The sequence below is a fragment of the Equus caballus genome, chromosome 9 (assembly GCF_041296265.1).
Source record: "Equus caballus isolate H_3958 breed thoroughbred chromosome 9, TB-T2T, whole genome shotgun sequence".
Classification (NCBI taxonomy): Eukaryota; Metazoa; Chordata; class Mammalia; order Perissodactyla; family Equidae; genus Equus; species Equus caballus.
Window position 1 is genome coordinate 97,653,730 of NC_091692.1, and position 14,208 is coordinate 97,667,937.

The 14,208-nt window shown below is 46.7% G+C and overlaps 1 protein-coding gene and 1 long non-coding RNA gene across 2 annotated transcripts in view; one reads left to right on the top strand and one right to left on the bottom strand.

Moving 5' to 3' along the window:
• ZNF623 (zinc finger protein 623) lies at positions 1–12,110 on the top strand. Its single transcript, XM_005613348.4, has 2 exons — positions 1–129; positions 7,908–12,110. The coding sequence occupies exon 2, from the start codon at positions 8,005–8,007 to the stop codon at positions 9,493–9,495; it is 1,491 nt and encodes a 496-aa protein (XP_005613405.1). The 5' UTR covers positions 1–129; positions 7,908–8,004; the 3' UTR covers positions 9,496–12,110.
• Positions 5,388–14,208, bottom strand: part of LOC138915499 (uncharacterized) — a 15,389-nt gene continuing 6,568 nt past the window's right edge. The window contains exon 2 of the long non-coding RNA XR_011421525.1: positions 5,388–7,034. This is a non-coding gene — a long non-coding RNA (uncharacterized lncRNA). The remainder of the gene's footprint in view (positions 7,035–14,208) is intronic.

The following is a 14,208-nucleotide window of genomic DNA, read 5'->3' on the forward strand; positions in this document are numbered from 1 at the left end:
AGCGGCACCGGAAGTCCCTCGGGCGGAGCCTCAGGCCGACTTCCGGCTGGGGCATGCGGGACGCCGTGCGTGCTTTGTCCGCTGGTGTGCGGGACGGGCGGCCGTGTTCCTGTCGTCCCTGGGCGCCGGGTGAGTGGCGCGTTCCGGGCCGCGGGCGAGTGTGGGCCAGGTCGTCGGGTGGGCGAGTGTCTTGGCGCCGAGCTGGCTGTGAAGGCGGCCCGCCCCGCACAGCTGTCCCGGAGCCCCGGCCTCGGGGAGCCCCTGTCCCGCAGCTGTCGCGGCTGCCCCCGCGGGGCTGCAGTCGTGCGGTGGCCCGCAGCTCCTCTGCCCGAGGAACGTCATGTGGATACCCGGTCTCGCTCCCTAGTTTCCTTCCCCTCGTCCCAGGGCTCACGCAGCAGGCCTCGGAGCCTCCAGCGGAAGCGTCTGTCGCAGTTCTAAGCCTGCCAGCCCCTCCGAGGTGGCCTGGGCGGGGTCCCGGTGCGAGTAGTGCTGCTGTTTTGCTCTGAGCTTGCCTCCTTCCCCCGGATCCCGAGGGAGCTCTCCAAGTGATGCTGGGAAGGGGGCCGGGCCTTGCGCCGCTTTGTGTTGGAGGAAATGCAGAGCAGGCACCTTCTGCCCTGCTGGGAGTAGAGGTGGAGGGGGAAATGTGAGCAGCAGAATTTCCTCCAACCCTTGGGCCTGAAGGAGAATTCCCAGGTCGGGAGAGGTGGTTTGGCTGTGCTGTTCTAGCTCTTTCGTCAAGGCTGCCTTTTCCTAGAAGTCTTTATCAGTCCTAGTGGCCGTCTCTACCGATGTCAGGGACAGCATTTTACCCCTCACACTGGCTCCATCACGGTGGCGGGATCCTCAGGGCCTGAGGTTTCCCAGGAATGTTAGCTGAGGCAGGCTCTGAACTCAGGCAGTTGTCTTTAGAGCTCATGCTCACAATCGCCCTGCGGTACCCTCCCACAGCACATCTGTTCCATGAGGTCAATTCATGGATGAATCAATGAATGATAGAAATAAGTGGGTTTTTTTGCCCACCTAGGATCTGAGAGATGCCAGTCTAACAGAGGTGGGACTTTTGTCCCTAGTATAGATGTAACATTGTAACGGTATCTTAATACTAGCAGTAACCACAGCACCCTCTTATGGGCGATACAGAGAAGAATTGACGGAGGGCTTGCTCTGTCTTTTCACAAGCATGCACACATGGGCCCAGCCTCTCCTGGAATGATAGTAGTGGACTCCTGACTCTCCTGGAAAGGTCTTGAGGATGATAGGGAGAGAGGGCAGAGCTGAGAAGGCCAAGACAACATTTGTGAGCCAGAGATGGAAGGGGTGGTCAGGGAAGCAACTGACCAGGCAGAGGGCAGTGCCACTGAAGCAGTTCAAGGAGCTGTCAGGCATGTCCAGTGCTGCCTCGAGTCATGGAAGATGACTGGGGAAGGACACTGGACTTGTCAGGAAAGGAGAAGATCGTCAGCGTCCTTGGGCAGACCTGTGGGAGCAGAAACCAAATGGCCATGGGATGGCGGGGGTGGGGGGGGTGGAGATGGCAGCTAGCAGCTGATTTGGTGTTCAGCAGGTCACCTCCTTGAACCTCAAGGATGGTTGTGAGGAGGATGTAAGAAGACAAGGCAAGCACCACCGGGCGCGCAGGGCCCTTCATTGCTACAGTGGTAGGAGTACCGGGTGAGGAGAGTGGCAGCTCCAGGGCAGGCACAGAGATGCAGATGCTCAGCGAGCTCTAGTCTCTGTCTCACTCAGGGTCGCCGTTTGCTCTTCCTTGTTATTGCCAAGGGGGAACCTTGGCAAACCTTCCTGCTTCCTCTCTTTGGGCCGTAAGCAGCAGACAGTGAGTCAGGCTAACCTTCGAGCATAAAGGCCACGGTACCCCCTTACCAGTGTAGATGTGAAAACAGCTTCTAGTGCCTGCGTCTGGCACTGCCCCCTCGCCACCTCAGAGCCACTCTGGGCTGCTCACAGGTTCCCACTCCCAGATTAAGCTCCCGCCTCCTTTCCAGCACCAAGGATTGTCCCTTCTCTCTCAACATCAACTGTTTATTTAGATAGTTGCATGTTACCTTTTATCCATCAAGTTGTGTGTTATAACAGAAGGATGGGACATGATAGCCCAGCATGTTATGGAACCAGAAGTCTGGTGTATTTTTAGTTCATTTTGTTCGTTCAGGTTTTTTAAAATAAAGAGTATTAATTTAATTTTGCTTGAATCTACAGAATATAAAGGAGCTAAGCAGAAACTGAAAGATTGCTGATTTTCAGATAAATGTTTGTTCAAAGCAAGGTATATTTGATCTTAAAAACTTCCTCTAGGGGCCGGCCTGGTGGCATAGTGGTTAAGTTCACACGCTCTGCTTCAGCGGGCCAGGGTTCACAGGTTCACATCCTGGGCACAGACCTAGCGCTGCTTGGCAAGCCAGGCTGTGGGGAGCATCCCACATAAAGTAGAGGAAGATTGGCACAGATGTTAGCTTGGCAACAGTCTTCCTCACACACAGACACAAAAATAAATAAATAATAAAATGTATTTTAAAAAAGCTTTAAAGGTAAAAAACATGAAAATCATTAGAAGGCCTGCACATGTTTTTAAAGCTATATTATAGACAGATGAAAGCTTGTTTTCAGGTCATATAGCAGTCATTTTAAACATAAAAATCAGAAGATTCACTGACTTCCAAAACAAACAAAAACCCAACATCCTACCCCCCCTTTTAATTAAAAATAAAGAGGCTTAAAATATAAACCTACTTTTCTGTACTGATCCCAGCTGACCTAAGCGAAGCATCCTGTGAACATGACCGATCACACTTGGGAGGATCTTTGACACTGGGGAGAGGGGCCTGGAGACAGGCCTGGATTTGAACCTTAACTCCGCCACTTAGTGGTTCAGCGGCCTTGGGTAATTGACTTTCTCTTTCCGTTTCCTCGTCTGTAAGACAGAGGTAACAGTGGCTTCGTAAGGTTTGGAGGAGTGCATGAGACAGTGGCAGCTGGTTGTTAGCACTGTGCCCGGTTGGGGTTTGGGGGCCCCTAATGAATAGTACCTCTCCTCCCCTCCAGAGTTCTCAACCAGTGAGGCACACGAAGCACAAAATGTCACTCTGCTACTGGTCCAAGGCGAGGGTGGAGCGACATTGGGCTCCTCAGGCTGAATGCCAGTTAGACTTCTCTGCCGGCTCACCAGCAGCACTGGATTTCTGCAGCCTCTCCTCAGGCCGCCTGTGGGTCCCCGTCCCCCCTACTCCAGCTGGGAGGAGCAGGGCAGAATGCGCCCCTGTGGAAGATATTGGGCGCTGCAATCGTTAATCTCCCACACCTCTCATTCTGCTAACTCATTCCACCTCTGAGGAGGAGAAAAGGGCAGGCAGGTGGCAGGATACTTCAGGGAACATCCCTCCTCATGACTCCAGAGGTGTAGGGACAAACGCTCCCCCCAGCGCCTGGCCTGCTGTAGGACTCAGCACCTGGGATGGAGACACCATGCACAGCGCCGGCGCGTCTGTGTGGATGACCTTGGGGAACGCCAGGGTATATTGAAAATGGGGAAAGGTGGCAGATGGATAGGTACAGTGTGATTCCACTGTTGGTTTTGAAAATCGTGTGTGTCCACAGTAAACGTATAACTGTGTTTGTTTAAGCAAAGGACTAGATGAATGTGTATGAACTAAATAGCAAGCAGTGGTTATCTGTTGAAGTGCCGGGGATTTTCACTGTCTACAGTGTGTACCTTATGTTTTTAATCACTAGGAATTCAAAAGATATAAAAGTAAGGTAAAACAGGATATAAGATTACTCGGTCCTGATTTCATAGAATATTGGTGCAGAAAAAAGACCAAAGGAAAATTGTTAACCGTGGTAATCTGAGTGGTGGGGTTAAGGGTAATTTTATTTTTCTTTAAGTTTTCTCAACTAGCATAATTTACCTCTATACCTTGAAAAAATAACTAGTTAAAAGTAATTTTTATAAGCAGGAGAAAGATTTTTTAAGCCAAGTTAGTGGGCCTTTCACTTAGGAAAACACTCTCAGTGACTGCCACCAGGCAGTGGTGGTAGATGCTGTGTCACAGAGCCCCACCAAGTGGGCCACTGCTGCAGGGAGCTCTGTTGCTGACTAATTAGAAAGCAAGTCTTCTGTGGATAGAAATGCCTCACCTGGACTTGTGTTCAGCTTCTCATTCTTACTGTCAGTTACTGGTTGGCAGATTGCATTTCTTTCTTATCACAGGGAGCATGGCATCTGAATAGTCAGGTTGTCTATTAGCGTTATTTGAGCACGGGTTCAAGTTGCTGTAACAGACTCAGAAATAGTGTTTCCAACAAGAAACTTGGTTTCTTGTGTTCCATCTCACAGGCAGGTGGGCGGCTCTGCCCCAGAGGCCCTCTGGGAGCCTGGCTGCTCTGCCTCACGGGCACGTCGCCATGGGGTGGGAGAGGGCATGTGGAGACAGGCAGCATGCACACCTCCCTTCTGTTCCTGTCTCATTGGCTGGATCTGTCACCGGGTCACACCTAACTTCAGGGGACTCTAGGAAATGTAGTTAGTTGCTGGGTGGTTGTGTGCCCACTACAATTTCCAGTGGGGTTTCTGTCACTCAAAGAAGCAGGGACCCTGGGCAGTCTTCAGTCTTGGCCACAGTTCACCCCCCCGCCACTCTTTGTCCCACACCAGGCCATACTCACTGCCTCTAGCCCAGAGCCAGGCCCTCTGGGTGGCATGTGGCTCTCTTTACCAGGCGCCAGTGCAGCTTCACACAGTGCAGTCACACTGTAGACTGCGACAAGTCCCAGCCTCCTGTATACTGTCTGCAACACCCAGCGAGAGAGCAGGGTGACTGCAGATGCGCCCACTCAGGCAGGGGAGGAAGCCCAGACCCACAGCGGTCACTGGTCCACGGTGGTTCCCAGTGGAATTTGCAAAGGTGTCCTGAACTGGTGGCCACTAAAGTGAAACAGTGCTAGGACCCGGGACCCAGCGGAGACAAGGACCTCTGTCTGCCGGAAGACAAGGACAGGAGTGCTTATAGCGGGTTTATCCATAAGAACCCCAACTACAAACCACTCAGCTGTTCCTCACTGGAAGAGTGGACAGATGAAGTGCGATGTGTTCATACAGTGGAACGCTGCACGTCAGCGAAAGGAGCTGCTGGAACATAACTCACAGGCGACTTTCAGAGACGTAACAGTGAGTGTAAGCAGAAGCATCTTTTTGGGGTGATGAAAATGTTCTGGAGTTAATTAGATAGTGGTGATCGTTCTACAACCTTAGGAATATTCTAGAAACACTGAATTGTGTAGGTTAAATTGGTAAGTTGTATGGTATGTGAATTTTATCAATAAAAAATGGGTACATGTTGAATAGAAAGCAGACACAAAAGAGAACATAGTGTATGATTTCAATTAAATGAAATTCAGGAAGAGGACTCCTCTATAGTAATAGAGATGGTTACTCTTGGAGTGGGGGCCTTTCAGGCAACAGCAATGTTCCGCGCTGACCTGGGCGGTGGTTCCACAGGTGTCCATGATCAGTTCATCAAGATGCGTGCACTTTCTGCAATTTATAGCTCGCGTAAAAGAGGTGTGCTGAAAGCGTGCTCTGCGGTGGTGGCGGAGCACCTGTTGCCTGGTCACTCCGCTCTCCTGCTCCCTAGGTGGCTCCCCTCGCCCCTGGCTCTGCCCTCGGAGGCACATCCTGTTCCTTGGCGGCCGCGGTGGAAATGAGTTTTGGAGGGTGTCCCTCACAGGGCTGCACAGCAGTCAGTCTGCTTCCCACCGGTGCAGATTTGGGGCGGGAAGCGATCATATGGGGTCATCTTGGATGGAGCTCCCTGGAAGAGGACTCAGCTGAGGAGAGCTCTTATGTGACACACCTGTAAGGAAGGTAGGATTGGGTGGTGGAGTCGAAACTGAGGCCGCGGCTGACCCCACTGGAGCTCGGGGGCTGGGATGACACTTCAGAGTTGCCCCAGATGGAGGCAAGGGCACTCGGTTTCCCTGATCTGCTGGGTGCTGGCTGGGGTCTGGTAGGCAGGGCTCTGAGATGGTCCTCCAAGACCCCTGCCCCTAAAGTACGCACCTCCTCCCAGCTGCCGTGGAGGGATTTTGTGGATGTGATTAAGGTCCTAAGTCAGCTGACCAGGTGGGGAGATTCTCACTTGAGCCCTTGGAAAGCAGGGTTTTCTGCAGCTGGTTGCAGAAGAGAAGTCAGAACTTCTAAGAGCCGTTCCTGCTGGGAGATGTAGGTGGCTCTTAGGGGCTGAGAGCAGCTTCTGGCTACAGCAGGGAACTGAATCCTGCCGGCAGTCTGAGTGAGTTTGGAAACAGGTTTTCCCAGAGCTGGTTGACACCTTGAGTGGCCCTGAACAGGGGTCCCCATCCTTTCAGGCTACAGCACTGCGAGATGACAGATGGGGCTGTTTTCTGCTGCTAAGTTTGTGGTAAACTGTTTGCAGCCATGAATAACAGAGTGGGCCTTCCCTGGGAGAGGGCGTGACCTCGGGTGAGGCAGATTCCTGCGTGAAGGCAGTTCCCAGTGTGAGAATTCCAAAGCTGGAGGGAGGGCATCGCTCTGAAGAAGGGAGCTGGTCACAGCACCGCAGTAATTGTGTAAGGGTCAGTAACCACTGCCTGAACAAGCTTTTCCAAGGTAACACACCTGTGGAACGCAGACCACCAAGTAGGTCACTGGGACTCCAAAGCCCCTGTCCCCCCACCAGTCTTTGTCTTCTCCCTAAAGATCATCACTGTCTCAGTTCTCCCACCAAGGATTGGTTGTGTCTGTCTTTGAACTTCATGTAAATGGAATCCTACGACATGAACTCCTTTGTGCTTGGCTTCTTTTGCTCAACATTACATCTGTGAGATTCACCTGTGCTTGCGTGTGGCGGTTCCTTTTCATTGCTATATATTATTCCCTGGTAGGAGCAGTCCTCAATTTATCTGTTCCTCTGTTGATGGATATTTTGGTGCTTGTGAGTAGTGCTGCTGTGAACACTCCAGCTGTAGACTCCTGCAAGGCAGACTTGGTGTCCCTGAGTAGACGAGAGGGGTGGGTTTTAGTGCACAAGTGGAGGTGTTTAGTTGGATCAAGGACAGTTTAACCCATGTAATGAGGGAGAGCATGGTGTGGGTACAGACACAGGTAGTTGGTAAATGGGGGAGAAAGTGAATGTTCTCGATTTTCTTATTGAAGTAATAAGCAAGGTCATCACTGAGAGGGAGGGGTATTGTTGGACATTCGAGAAGAGGAAAAAGCAGGAGATGGTCTTAAAGGAGAGCTAGGGAAGTGTATAAACTGCTGGCAGCTCTCAGGGCCCTGTTAGCCAGGGATTATAACTGTAGAGAGCTCAGTCGGCTTGGATGCCGACACAGATCAGGAAGCAAGTTGAATTCAACCTGAGCTGGGGTTTTCCCATGCAAGTATGATAGAGGGAGAAAAGGACAGGGGCGTTAGGATTAATATGCAAGAGAATGATTATAACGTACAACCTGAAATGAATGTAATCCCGCAGACCATGGGCTCTCATCTGGGCAAGGACAGCAGGGAGGACATGAAGGAATGAGGGACAAAGAAGAGGTGGCAAGATTGATAAATTTCTGTTTCTTTGGAAATATGTCTTGATTTTTGGAGTCCAAGCCATATTTCTATCCATCTGCCACCCGGCTGATCTGTCCCCTGGAGTTGGATGTTAGACATGGTGCCCCAAAGAAGCCTTCCCAAGTGGGAGAGGCTGGTCTGGGGTGAGGCGAGCACTGTAGTGGCAGCATGCTGGGTCCAGAGTGTGGGCAGAGGAAACAGTTTCCTCTCTCCCACTCCTTGCACATGTGTTTTATCCCCCATCTGCTCCGGCAGATTCTTGTCTGTTAATGAAAGGGAAAGATGATGTTATTCTCTTTTATTTCAGATTCTGACGTAGGAATTGGTGACAAGAAGGTAACCGTGGAGCCTGAATTTCTGAGGATGGAAATCTACAGGAGACAGTGTCAGAAACGCTCACAGTGATGGAGCCCCCCACCCCTGAGTCTGGGCGGTGCCCTGAACTCAGATTAGGGGGGCTGTTGGGAAACCTGGAAGGGCAGAGCCTGCAGAGAACCCCCTCTCAGGAGAGAGGTTTCAAGCAGGTGACAGTTACCCATTGGAAGATCCAAACTGGAGAGGCAGCCCAGGTGGGCACTAAGTCAGGAGGCAGCCCAGTCCTGAGCTCAAACCTCCTCATCCTTGAGAGGGAGCTCGTAGAAGGGGAGGCCCACCCGTGTGAGACTTGCAGCAAAAGCTTCCCATTTAATTCAGACCTAGTTGGACATCAGCTTTCTCATACTGGGGATAAACTTTACAAATGTGATCAGTGTGGGAGAGGCTTCAGCCAGAGCTCCCACCTGGCTGAGCATCAGAGAGTTCACACCGGAGAAAGACTCTATGTGTGTAACGTGTGTGGGAAAGATTTTGTTCACTATGCAGATCTTACTGAGCATGAGAGCATACACGCAGGAGAAAAGCCGTTCAAGTGTGCTCAGTGCGGGAAAGCGTTCTGTCACAGCTCAGACCTGATTCGGCACCAGCGAGTTCACACCCGGGAGAGACCTTTTGAATGCAAAGAATGTGGGAAAGGCTTCAGTCAGAGCTCATTACTTATTCGACATCAGAGAATTCACACGGGAGAAAGACCATACGAATGTAATGAGTGTGGAAAATCCTTTATCAGGAGCTCAAGCCTTATTCGACATTACCAGATCCACACAGAAGTGAAACAGTATGAATGTAAGGAATGTGGGAAGGCCTTCCGTCATCGCTCAGACCTCATCGAACATCAGAGAATTCACACTGGAGAGAGGCCTTTTGAATGCAATGAATGTGGGAAAGCCTTTATTCGGAGTTCAAAGCTTATTCAGCATCAGAGGATCCATACTGGAGAAAGGCCTTATGTATGCAATGAGTGTGGGAAGCGTTTCAGCCAGACGTCAAACTTTACTCAGCACCAGAGAATTCACACTGGAGAGAAACTCTATGAATGTAATGAATGTGGGAAAGCTTTCTTTTTGAGTTCATACCTTATTCGACACCAGAAAATCCACACTGGTGAGAGGGTGTATGAATGTAAGGAGTGTGGGAAAGCCTTTCTGCAGAAAGCCCATCTCACAGAACATCAGAAAATCCACACTGGGGACAGGCCCTTTGAATGTAAGGACTGTGGGAAAGCTTTCATTCAGAGCTCCAAGCTGCTTCTACATCAGATTATTCATACTGGAGAAAAGCCCTATGTATGTAGTTATTGTGGGAAAGGCTTTATTCAGAGGTCAAACTTCCTTCAACACCAGAAAATTCATACTGAAGAGAAACTCTATGAATGTAGTGAGTATGGGAAAGATTTCAACTCAACTCCAAACTTTAAAAATAATCAAGGTATTCACCAAGAGGGACTTCCCTTGAGTAAGACCCCCATATATTTGGGTGAGAATTCTGTAGGTCAGGGGGAACATACCAATAACTTATAATTATTCTCTGACTCAATGAGTGATGTTTGGAAGTGAGTGGCATGAGTCCTAATTCATGTGGCTTTCAACACGTCAGCATTTCCCAGTCACAGATGGGGCTGCTTTAGGAGTGGGCTACCACCTACAACTTTGCAGCAGTGCTGGACTGCTGTCCTTGGCTAGGGACACATGTCCTCAGGAGAGCCGCGTACCTGGACAACTGACTTTGACCTGGAACAAGGAGCAGGGGGAGCTAGGTCTCAAGAGAGGGTTTCTGTATTTTATTGCACAACTACAATTCGCCCCTGAGTTAAGTCCCTTTTAAAGCAGAACTATGTACAGGCGTACCTCGGAGACATTGTGGGTTCAGTTCCAGACCACTGCAATAAAGTGAATATTGCAATAAAGCGAGTCACACGAAGTTTTGGGTTTCCCAGTGCATATAAAAGTTATGTTTACACTATACTATAGTCTGTTAGGTGTGCATTATGTCTAAAAGAAATGTACATACCTTAATTAAAAAATACTTTATTGCTAAACAATGCTAACCGTCATCTGAGCCTTCAGCGAGCTGTAATCTTTTAGTTGGCGGAGGGTCTTGTAAAAAACACAATATCTATGTGGGGCAATAAAGCAAAGTGCAATAGAATAAAGTATGCCTGTATCTAGTCTTACTACTTAAAAGAATATTGTGTAGCAAATTTGGATCTATCAAAAAGACAAGTTGGAGAAAGATACTCTCTTATTTTAAACCACAAATTGGTTCCCTGTTGTCCTTGGGATCTCCTGCATCCGAAGGCCTCTTGCTTCTTGGAGCCTCATCCGCCATGGCATAGCTCCCTGCTGCATGGTTGGCCCTATGGCGGCACTAACTGCCGGACGTCCCCCCTTCCCAGCTCTGCCTTCGCCTGCCTTGTCCTCCATGAATGCTGTCCTCACCTGGTGAACTGCTCGTTGCTAGTCAGGACCCATCTCCGGCATCACGTCAGCCTCAGCCAGCTACCTCTCTGTGCTGCTGCTGCTTGGTGCTCGCCTGTTACAGCCCTTAAACTTTGATAAATTATGTTTTTATGTACTCTCTCATTGTTAGACTGTTAATTCCTTAAGGACAACGATCATATCTGGTTGATTTATGTGTCCCTGGCGTCTGGCGCAGTGCAATAAAAAGCACACCTCAAACCTGTGTGTAATTGGCACCTCTCTTGCTCTGTCCTTTCTATATTGCTATTTTTTAAGTGTTTGTACTTTTGTTTTGTGTAATCAGTACAATCTACTGGTTTACTGGAAATATCTTGTCTCAGCCCTGTTTCTGTCTTCTGCTTATAATTAACTCAGAAGTTGCAGGCAATAGCCAGTATAAAACTAATGCCCCTCATATTTATTGCCATTAGAGCTCACCCATGACTGTCCACTTGCTTTTGGGGAGCACTGTCTACACTTAGTTGTCTCTGTATCTTTCTAACTCAAGGGGCACACACCCCCAGTGCACTACACAACTTTTCTTGTCTTAGCAGTCCATGATTGAACTCAACTTTTCAGCTCTCTGGCTCATTTTGTCATTTATTTGAAAATGTATTGATGCCTATAAGGACCAGTGCTAAATAGTGGGAAAACAGAGATGAGTAAGACATCATCCATCCTGAAGTTGTTCAAAGTCTGAAAAACAGAAAGATCATGGTGCACTGAGCGAAGTGTTGAAACAGAAGTATGTTCCCAGGTGTATAGGAGCATAGGTGAGGAGGTGACTGATTTGTCATGGAGGGTCTGGGGAGGCTTCACAGAAGAGTTGACGTTTGAACTGGTCTTCAGAGAAAAGTAGATGTGTCAGCTAGAGAAGAGAAGAAAGAACGATCTGGGGGAGGGAAGCCATGCAGAAGCAGGGAGGCATGACCGATTCCTCTGACAGGGCTGTTCAAAAGCGGGCAGGTTTATTACACAGGGGATCTCTGTCTAGCAAAAGTCTTGTTGCCTCTGAATTTCTTTGAACGTTAACCAAAAGAACCAGTTTGCAAGCAGAACAATTTTTTGCCCATGAGGGCATATTTTGAGTTTTTAACAAATTCCAGCAACTGTAGAAGCCTTGAGGGGGTAAATAATTTAGAAAGAGCATACAGTACTCCATCTTCTGGAAAACTCACCATTACCAGAGACGTTTCAAATGGTACAGAAGCAGATATTACCAGGCCATTTTAATCAGCTTTGTTCAGGTCCAATTTCCATACAGAAAAACACCTATCTTAAGTGTACACAGTTTCGACAAATCCATACACGAGTGTAACCACCATCACAATAAAAATAACATTTCTATTGCTCAAAAATGTTCCCTTTTGCCCTTTCCCCATTAGTTCCACCTCAGCCCCAAGTAACCGTTTTCTGTCCGTGTAGATGAGTTTTGCTTGTTCTGGGTCTTCGTATAAATGGATTCATGCAGTATGTTCTCTTGTGTGTCTGGCTTTCTCTTTGGTATGTTTTAAAGACTCAACCAAGTGGTTATGTGTTTCAGTATCTCTTTGCTGAGTAGTGTTCCATTGTGTGGATAAGCCATCATTTGTTACTCATTCATCTGTTGATGGAAATTTGGGTTCCCAGTTTTGGCTCTTGTGAATAAAACTGCTATGAGCATTTGTGTAAGCGTGTTTATTTGGATATGTGTCTTTATTTCTCTTGGGTAAATACCTAAGAATTTAATTGCTGGGTTATAACAGTGTGTCAAGCTTGTATTGCTCCACATCCTTGCCACCCTTGGTATTGTCACTCTTCTGAAATTGAATCCATTCTGGTGACGTCTCATGATGTCTCTGCTTCTGATTTGTGTGTGCCTGCTGAATGACAACATTGAGCATCTTTTCATGTGCATGTTGCCCTTCTGTATCATCTTTTGTGATGTGCCTGTTCACACCTTTTGTACATTTTGTGTGTGTGTGTGTGTGAGTGAGTGAGGAAGATTGGCCCTGAGCTAACATCTGTTGCCAGTCCTCCTCTTTTTGCTTCAGGAAGATTGCTGCTGAACCAACATCTGTGCCAATCTTTCTCTATATTATGTGGGATGCCGCCACAGCGTGGCCTGACAGGCGGTGCTAGGTCCATGCCCAGGATCTGAACCTGCAAACTGCAGGCTACTAAAGCATGGCTCCACTACGCCACCAGGCCGGCCCCCCTTTTGCCCATTTTTAAGTTGGGTGGTTTGTCGTCTTATTGACTTGTAAGAGTCTTTTCTATGTTCTAGATGGCAGTCTTTTTCAAATATATATTTATTATGAATACTTTCTTTTACTCTTTGGCTTGCCCTTTCCTTTTCTTAATGGTGTCTTGAAGATCAGATTCTTTTTAATCTTTAGTAAGTCTAATTTACCAAAAATTTTTATAGTTTATGCTTTTTGAATTCTGTCTAGGTTTTTTAAAAGCTATTTTTCAATTGTTATTGCTAGTGTGTAGAAATACATTTTGTTTTTGTATATTGACCTTGTATCTTGCAACCTACATGAATTCACTTATTAGTTCCAGTAGTTTTTTTCTAGATTCATTAGCATTTTCTATGTAGATAATCATGTCATCTGCAAATAAAGAATTTTTCTTCTTCCTTTCCACTTTATATAGACTTTGATCCTTTTTCTTGTTTTATTGCACTGACTAGGGCATCTTGTACACTTTCTATTAGAAGTGGTGAGACGCCGTTTTATCATCAGGGTAATGTTTTCAAAGAGTAGTGATTTATTCTACCCACATCTATTTTTGAAGTTTTGTAATAATAATAGAAGTAATATAATTAATTATTAATGTTAGTAATATAGTATTTATTATTTAATCCTTAAATGTTTGATATATTTCACCAATGAAACACTGGGAATTTCTTTGTGGGAAAATTGAAAATTCAATTTCTGTAATAGATATGACACTACTCAGATTTTTCTATTTTTTCTTGTGCCAATTTTGGTAACTTGCGTCTTTCAAGGAATTACTTATTTCATCTAATATTTTGAGTTATTGGCATAAAGTTGTTCTTTCTATTTTGCATCCTATTTTAATTATATTTTAAATAATGTTCCCTCTTTTCTTCCTGGTATTGGTGATTGTGTCTTCCTTCTGTCTTTGTGATCAATGTAGCTAGAGAATTACCGTTGTCATCTGTCATTCAAAGGAGCAGCTTTTGTTTTCCTTGATTTTCTCTATTGTTTTCCATTTCATTGAAATAGAATCATTTTCTTTCTTTCCTTCTACTTTGAGCTAATTTCTCCTTCCCTTTTCTAGCTTATTAAAGTGGAAGCTTAGGTCATTAATTTTAGACCTTTCTTCTTTTCTGATATAAACATTTAAAGCCAACAATTTTTCTCTAAACACTGCTTTAGCTGCATTCCATAAGTTTTGACATGTTGTGTTTTCATTATCATTCAGTAAGAAATATTTTCTGATTTCTTTTGCGATTTCTTTGACCATGACTTATGTAGAAGTTTGTTGTTTAAATGCCAAGCACTTGGGGCATTTTTCAGATACATTTTTATTACTGATCTCTAATTTAATTCCATTATAGTCAGAGAACATACTCTGTATATTATCAATTCTTTTAAATTTGAGGTTTTATGGCCCAGATTATGTTTTGCCTTGGTGAATGACACATGCTCTTGAAAAGCATATGCATTCTGCTGTTGTTTGGGTGTTAGTGTTTTATAAATGTCAATTAGGTCCAGTTTGATAGGCTTGTTCAAGTTTTCTCTATCTTTACTGATTTTCTTTCTA